We start from the raw sequence: 8,241 nt of genomic DNA on the forward strand, positions 1-8,241 counted from the left end.
GGCTATATGAAAATGCCACAATGATGTAATTTTTGAAAGAAAAAGCAATGACCCCTTGTGTGTAGTGAAACTGATTTGCAACTGGATCTTGGATTGGTCTATTTTGTAGATCAAGGACCCAGAGAGAAGAATCTTGCAGCTGGGAGCAAAGGTGGTAGAACGGGTGGCAAGTGACATCTTCAGCGCGTCGCAAGGATGGCACCTGGGTGTGCTGAGGCTGGGAAACTGGAGAAGATGAATTGCCATCCTAATCCCGATGTTCTCTCAGCAGCTTTTGCTTGCTTGTGCTTCATTTATCTCCTGTGTTTGCTTTTGTTTCGATGCTGAACTAGTTCAATTCTGCTCCCTGTTGAGCTGGCTTGTAATGATACTTTGTATTAGTCTAGTTGTCTTAGTTCGTTGCGCGCCATGTAAGGAGATTATGCTACTAGAACTGGATTCCTTTATATGAAATTGGAGAGGGAAAGCCTCTCTTTTGCTCAAAAAAATTTCTAGGGCCCTGTCTCCAGAGACCTTTGGGCACTGCCGGCACAAGGCCACCGCTCCCCGACTGGCGACGCACATCCGCCACCGCTATCAGCACCAATGCATCGCAATTGGCCAACCCCGCCGCATTGAACTCAGTAGTGTTTCTATGTGTGGGCCGTGGGGTCCGCTGACCCCACAGCTTTTCAGAAAAACTGCCTAAACCACTTTACAACTTTTGTACATTGTGACGAAAAAATTCAGAAAATTGACCCCACTAATTTTCTAGGCTGGTTTCACCACTGATTGAACTCCCCTGTGGGAAGATCCTCCCCGCTGCCACTAGCACTGAGGGGCCTTGTCCGGCGAAGCCGTCCAGCGGTGGTGAGAGGCTTGGAGAAGATTGACGGCGGCTAGGTCTCCGTGGGATGAGAAAGCCTATCAACATCGACAGTTTCCTGCATTGTAGCGGCAACTCATGTATAATTTTTACTCCCTCCATTTTAAAATATTTATCATGGTTTTAGTTTAAATTTGAAATAAAACCACGACAAGTATTCTTAAGTACAGCATCTTTTCAGAGTATAAACATCGACTGCGACAGACAGTGTTGTGGCTGGCAAGCAGCTACCTACTCGTCAATGAGCGGCGCATGCCCGGTCTGATCTCGCGGCCTGCAGCTGCGACGAAACACACCGGGCAGCCTCGACGAGCCACGCCTGAGCGACGGCAGCCGCCGCCTTGAGTTGAGACGCCGTCACGTCCCTCGCCCTGGCCCTCAGCTCCAGCAGGCCCCGGTCGATGTCGTGCTCGTGCCTCGCCACCAGCGGACGGAGGAGGCCATCGTACACGTGCCCCGCACCCTGAAACCCGAACACCATTAAGTTTCAGATTCAGAATTGGCCACATACAGACATACCGAATCAAGTGTATCTGAATGTTGATCATCTCTCGGGCTCCGGGTGTCTTGTCAACTGCTTACCCGTGTGCCGGGGTGCCAGAGGTAGAGGACGAGCAGCAGCTTCGCCTCACCGTACATCGGCAGCCACGACACTATCCAGTCCGCGAACCTCTCGACGACCGTCAGCGTCGCCATGAGAATCCTGCAGCAACAGCAACAGAGATTCAGAGAGAAGAATGGCACGGAAAAACAATGCAGTACATGTCGACGCCAATGCTTATATACATACCAGTACTGGCACCAGAAAAGCAATTGCTCGATCTGCGGCGGGTGTACTTCCAGCATCTTGTAGCAAGCGTACGCCGGGTACGCGTACCCCAGAGCCAGGCTGCGCGCACGAGCAAAGAGAATTAGCATTATTTTGATGGAAGAGCAAAACGAATTATAATGGACTTTTGCCATCAATTTAGCGAATTAATTGAAGGGCTTGAAGGCAACGTGGGCGCTGCTACTCACGTTAGCAATCTGGTGATGAGTGATAACGCCATCGTCTCTAACTGCAAAGCCGAAAAAACACAATGTTCAGAGATTTACCGTTCTTGAGGGAAAGATAATGCACAGACAGAGAATGATCGTCCGTTCATGTCGCCGAACAGAAATGAACCATGCTGATCAAATGAATCTCATGCGCAGTGAGCTTAGGTGAACAAGGGAGAAAATGCGATGGAATCTGGATGCGATTCGTGCAGGGCTTGATCGGAGGAGGCAAGCAAGCATTGGAATCGAGGATTGGTGCGGACGAATGTGCAGCAAAACAAACGAGGAGTGACGATTACCTTGTGGATTAGCGGCTGGTCTCGTTTGGGGTCGGGGAGGATTGGAATCGTGGATGGACTGGAAGGGAGAGGGCAATGGCGAAGGGGGCGTGGTTTGAATATGTGCGGGGGTGGGGGGAAGCGGTTGCGCTGGAGGTGGAGGTGGAGATGGATGCGCGTGCGTCCAACCGCCCCGTCCTTTCGCGCCATTAGGCTCCGGGGAGGGATGCGGTTACAACCGAAGCGGCAGATAGACACAAGGGCTAAAATGAGCACGGCCAGGGGTGCGTGACTTCCCCCTTCTAATTTTCACACCAAAACAGAGCCCCCTCCATTCGCGTGGCTTGAATTTGGAGCAGATTCTTCTTCATTTTGTGTGTGAAGAATTTGGAGCAAATTCAGGTTTGAACTCATACGTGTTTGCAGTCGAGGTGGCATATGAGTGCCCAGGTGCGCCATGACAGAATGGCCAAGCTGTAGGTTTAGGACATAAATGACTGGCTTTTTTTTCTTTTTGCGGGTAGAAATGACTAACTATACTTCAACGAGGAATGCGAAAGCTTAAGTATAGAATACATATTTCAGAAACTAAGTGGCGGTTTCTTCATTTCCCGCTCCGTGAGTTGCTACTTGCAACAGTACAAATAGGAGGGAGGCGGTGCCCCCTCCACCCCGAGGTTTGGCACATTTGCGAAGAATTTGTTTTGAAGAGCGAGCCTAGATTAGGAAAATAGTGTTCCCATTGAGTTGCGACACCTTGGTGTCTGCGTTTCCGTTGTTGAAGACGTGAATGCACGTCTCGTCGCCGCAGGCGAGCGTCGGTAGCATACCAGGCTTCTCAAGGATATCTCGCCCTTTGTGATGTCAATATCAACAAAACCTGCATAGGTCGGCTTGTACAGGTTATGGTTGAGATGACATGTACGCAAAGAAACCAAAGTCAAATCAACGCTAGCTAATTTGTGTATGTTAAATGCGTGAGATGATGAATTTAGGGACAAATGAGAATCAGAAGATGCCATTACCTGGCGGGGTCAGAACACATAAGAACCACCAGCTTGATGTAGTTAATGTTGTGCGTGGCCTTGAACACCCTGAAGAATACCAATGTTCTCTCCTCCAGGCTCCAACTTGGACGACGTGAGCACCCACAGGCCGAAGGGGCCCACACCACCTTCCACGTGTTTGCAGTTGAGGTGGCATATGAGTTCCTAGGTGCGCCATGACAGAATGGCCAACCTGTAAGATTAGGACAGAAATAGCTCTTTTTCCCGGGTAGAAATGGCCAACTATAGTTCAAGGAGGAATGCCAAGCTTAAATTCAGGAATGATTTATTTTTACATGGCCTAAGTAAGATTCGGTCTTTAGTTCCATAAAACAAAGAGAGAATTTATATTTTAGAAAATAAGTTATGGTTTCTTCATTTCCTGCACCGTGATTTGCTACTTGCAACAATAGAAATAGGAGGGGGGCACCGCCCCCCAAGTTTAGCACATTTGCGAATAATTTGTTTTGGTGAGCGGGCTTGGACTAGGGAAATAGTGTTCCCTCCAAGTTGCGACACCTTGATGTATGTCTTTCCGTTGTTGAAGATGTGAATGCACGCCTCATCACCGCGGGCAAGCGCCGGAGAGACCCAAGAGAGGCTGCAGGTCCTCCCTCCTTCCCCAAAGCTCTCGACAACCGACCCGTCAAACTACGAAGGAAAATGGAGAGAAGAAAGTAAGAAACAACACTTTCTGAACTTGTATAGCACGAGGACATGTTGAATGGTAGCATACAAAGCTTCTCTGGGATATCTTGCCGTTTGCGATGTTAGCATCAACAAAACCTGCAAAGGTCGGCTTGTATATGTTCTGGTTCAGAGATGACCTACACCGAACAAAGAAGCCCAACGTCAAATCAACACTAGCTAATTTGTGTATGTTACATGCGTGGGATTATGAATTTAAGGACAAATGAGAATCAAAAGATGACATTCCCTGGTGGGGTCGGAGCGCACAAGTACGACTGACTAGCTTGGTGTTATTGATGTTGCGCGTGGCCTTGAACGCCCGGAAGAAGACCATCATTCTTTCCTCCATCTTGGAAGAGGAAAAAATTTCACATCACTTGGAGTCATGGCTCCGGTACCAGTTGTGGGGCTGTGCTCATATAGGGGGGTCACCCCCCCCCCCTCCCCCTAGCCTGGGAAGAATCCTTTGAAGTTTTTTATCAATCCAATCACATCAGTTCAGTTGGAACATTCGAGGCCTACATGCATGGCCAATATGCACATGACGATGAATCTTATCCTTTTTAGTTAATGGATCTTATTCTTTTTAGTTAATGGAGGAGAATGTATGATGATGAGTTGAGATTAGAGCACATGACAAAGGTAGCGAAATTCACGGAGTAGAAGCAGATGGACTCAAAAAAGAGATACATGTGACGTTTGTAACCCGATCTTTACATGTTCTTGCCGCTTGACCAACCTGTCCAGATTTTCCCTCTGAGCGTCTCGACCTCCTCGACTGGCCACTATCTCAGCTGCCTCCTGCTTGGGTTGAGTGAAACCTTCCTCGGAATGGCCTAAAAATATCACCCAAATACTTTGGTGATCACGGTACAAATGAAAATCTTCTGGTTTGACTAAACTATACCAACATATATATAAACGACGATGATATACACAATTCAAAAAACATGGCAGCAGTGCATACATGCATGTTAGTGTGAAGCTACATGGATCAGGTGTCTTCAAATATTATGATAAAAAAAGGTACTACGCAGAATCACGGTGTTGCTATGGTTGTTGAGCATACAGAGATGACAAAATGCAGGTTTCAATAATTTGCAAATTCTTCTTTTATTGTGAAGAATTTGGAGCAAATTCAGGTTTGAACTCATACTTGTTTCTAGTTGAGGTGTCATATGAGTTCCCAGGTGCGCCATGACAGAATTGCCAACCTGTAAGATTAGGACAGAAATATCTCTTTTTTCCCGGGTAGAAATGACGAACTATAGTTCAACGAGGAATGCCAATCTTAAATTCGAGAATAATTTATTTTTACATGGCCTAAGTAATATTCGCTCTTTAGTTCCATAAAACAAAGAGAGAATTTTATTTCAGAAAATAAGTGATGGTTTCTTCATTTCCTGCATCGTGAGTTGCTACTTGCAACAATAGAAATAGAATAGAAATAGGAGGGGGGCACCGCCCCTCGGGTTTAGCACATTTGCGAATAATTTGTTTTGGTGAGGGCTTGGACTAGGAAAGTAGTGTTCCCTTCGAGTTGCGACACCTTAATGTTCGCCTTTCCTTTGTTAAAGATGTGAATGTGTGCCTCATCGCCATGGGCAAGCGTCGGAGAGACCCAAGAGAGGCTGCGGGTCCTCCCTCCTTCCCCAAAGCTCTCAACAACCGAACCGTCAATCTACGAAGGAAAATGGAGAGAAGAAAGCAAGATACAACACTTTCTGAACTTGTATAGCACGAGGACATGTTGAATGGTAGCATATCAGGCTTCTCTGGGATATCTTACCCTTTGCAATGCCATTACCTGGTGGGGTCGAAACACATAAGGACCGCTGGCTTGGTGTTGTTGATGTTGCGCCTGGCATTGAACGCCCAGAAGAAGATCATCGTTCTCTCCTCCAGCTTGGACGAGGCGAGCACCCATAGGCCCAAGGGGTCAATGTCACCTTGCAAGTCCGCGCCCCTCACACTGCACAACTTCTGGGCATCTTTGGCCAGCGTTGAGTCTAGTGCCGCTGCTATCTCCAAGCTCGGTACCTCAATGAGGAATGCCACGCTTTAATTCGGGAATAATTTCTTTTTACATGGCCTAAATTCACTCTTTACTACCACAAAACAAAGAGAGGATTTACATTTTAGAAACTAAGTGACAGTTTCTTCATTTCTCATACCGTGAGTTGCTACTTGCAATAATAGAAATAGGAGGGGGGGCACCGCCCCTGGGTTTAGCACATTTGCGAAGCATCTGTTATGGTTAGCAAGCTTGGACTAGGAAAATAGTGTTCCCTTCGAGTTGTGACACCTTGATGTCCGCATTTCCATTGTTGAAGATGTGAATACACGCCTCATCGCCGTGGGAAAGCATCAGAGAGACCGAAGAGAGGCTGTAGGTCCTCCCTCCTTCCCCAAAGCTCTCGAACGAGCGATCCATCAATCTACGAAGGAAAATGGAGAGAAGAAAGCAAGAAACAACACTTTCTGAACTTGTATAGCATGAGGACATGTTGAATGGTAGCATACCAGGCTTCTCAAGGATATCTTGCCCTTTGCAATGTCAGTGTCAACAGAAGCTGCAAAGGTCGGCTTGTACAGGTTCTGGTTCATAGATGACCTGCACCTAACAAACAAACCCAACATCAAATCAATGCTAGCTGATTTGTGTATGTTAAATGTGTGACATGATGAATTTAAGGACAAATGAGAATCAAAAGATGCCATTACCTGGTGGGGTCGAAACACATAAGGACCACCGGCTTAGTGTTGTTAGTGTTGTGCGTGGCCTTGAACACCCGGAAGAAGATCGATGTTCTCTCCTCCAGCTTAGACGAGGCGAGCACCCACAGGGCGAAGAGGCCCACGCCACCTTGCAAATCCGCGACCCTCACGCTGCACAGCTTCTGGGCATCGTCGGCCTGCGCTGAGCCCAGTGCCTCTGCTCCCTCCAAGCTCGGTACCTGAAAGCTCACCTCGACGTCAGCCTGACAGACCAAGTGCATGCACAAGTTAGTTTCTAGAAGGCAACAATATGTTGGTCAAATGTATTTGGTCAAGCAATCTAATCACATGAGTATAGTTGGAACCTCTTGGCTAGCGCTTGGTTAGTGTCTTTGCTCCCTCTAGGCTCAGTACCTCAAACTCAATGCTCACTTCGACGTGCACAAGTTAGTTGGTTACAAAAGTATTTACATTGATGGGTCGATCCAATATGGGAACAATATGTCCACATGGATTGGTGTGGCTCTAGTACCAGTTGTGTGGTTGTGTGCATATATTTAGCAATTTAATCACATCCGTAGAGCTTTTATCAATTTAATCACATCCGTAGAGTTAAAACCTTCGAGGTGTACATGCAAAGCCAATATACACACATGACGACGAGTCTTATTCCTTTTAGTTAATCGAGCAAATGTATGCTGATGAATTGAGATTAGTGTACAAGACAAATATAGTGAAATCCGCGGAGTAGAAGCAGATGGACTCAAATATATACATGTGATGTTCGTAACCAGATCTTTACATGTTCTTGCCGCTTGACCAATCAATCCTCGAGACTGACCAGCCCCCCCCCCCACACACACACACACAGCGTCTCGACCTCCTCAGCGGGCCACTGTCTCAGCTGCCTCCCACTTGGGTCGAGTCAAAACTTCCTAGGATTCGCCTAAAATATCACCCAAATACTTCAATGATCACTGTACAAATGGAAAACTTTGTTTTTTATAAACTATACCAGCATATATATAAAAACTACAATGATATACACAGTTCAAAAAATATGACAGCAGCTCATACATGCATGTTAGTGTGAAGGTGCCTGGATCAGGTGTCTTCAACTATTATGAGAAAAGAAGGTACTAGGTAGAATCACGGTGTTGCTATTGTTGTTGAGCATACAGAGAGGATAAAATGCAGGTTTCATTTATAATCCTCACATTTAGTGTCCAACATGGTAGATGGATAAGAAGAGCACCCACAGGCTGAAGGCCCATGCCACCTTCCACGACCACACCCCTCCCACCGCACAGCTTCCGGGCATCATTGGCCAGTGTTGTGGCCAGTGTCTCCACTCCGCTAGGTGCCTCAAACTCAAAGCTGACCTTGACATCAGCCCGACAGACCAAGTGCATAAATTTGTTGGATTCTAATTAGTCATGAACCGATCACCGCACTTAATGACAGTTGGAGTATTATTTAATACTCCCTCCTTTCCTAAATATTTGTCTTTCTAGAGGTTTCAAATGGTGACTACGTATGGAACAAAATAAGTGAATCTACACTTTAAAATATGTCTATATACATCCGTATGCGGTGACTATTTAAA

At 46.6% G+C, this 8,241-nt stretch overlaps 1 protein-coding gene across 1 annotated transcript; it reads right to left on the minus strand.

The window, feature by feature from the left end:
• Positions 1-436: 436 nt before the first annotated feature.
• Positions 437-2,327, minus strand: LOC109749111 (HVA22-like protein i). Its single transcript, XM_040388503.2, has 5 exons — positions 2,203-2,327; positions 1,883-1,923; positions 1,656-1,754; positions 1,448-1,568; positions 437-1,328 (listed from the first exon to the last, which is right to left on the minus strand). Exons 2-5 carry the CDS (start codon positions 1,912-1,914, stop codon positions 1,104-1,106), a joined length of 477 nt encoding a protein of 158 aa, XP_040244437.1. The 5' UTR covers positions 1,915-1,923; positions 2,203-2,327; the 3' UTR covers positions 437-1,103.
• Between the last annotated feature and the right edge of the window lie 5,914 nt (positions 2,328-8,241).

Source organism: Aegilops tauschii, chromosome 5 (genome assembly GCF_002575655.3).
Source record: "Aegilops tauschii subsp. strangulata cultivar AL8/78 chromosome 5, Aet v6.0, whole genome shotgun sequence".
Lineage (NCBI taxonomy): Eukaryota > Viridiplantae > Streptophyta > Magnoliopsida > Poales > Poaceae > Aegilops > Aegilops tauschii.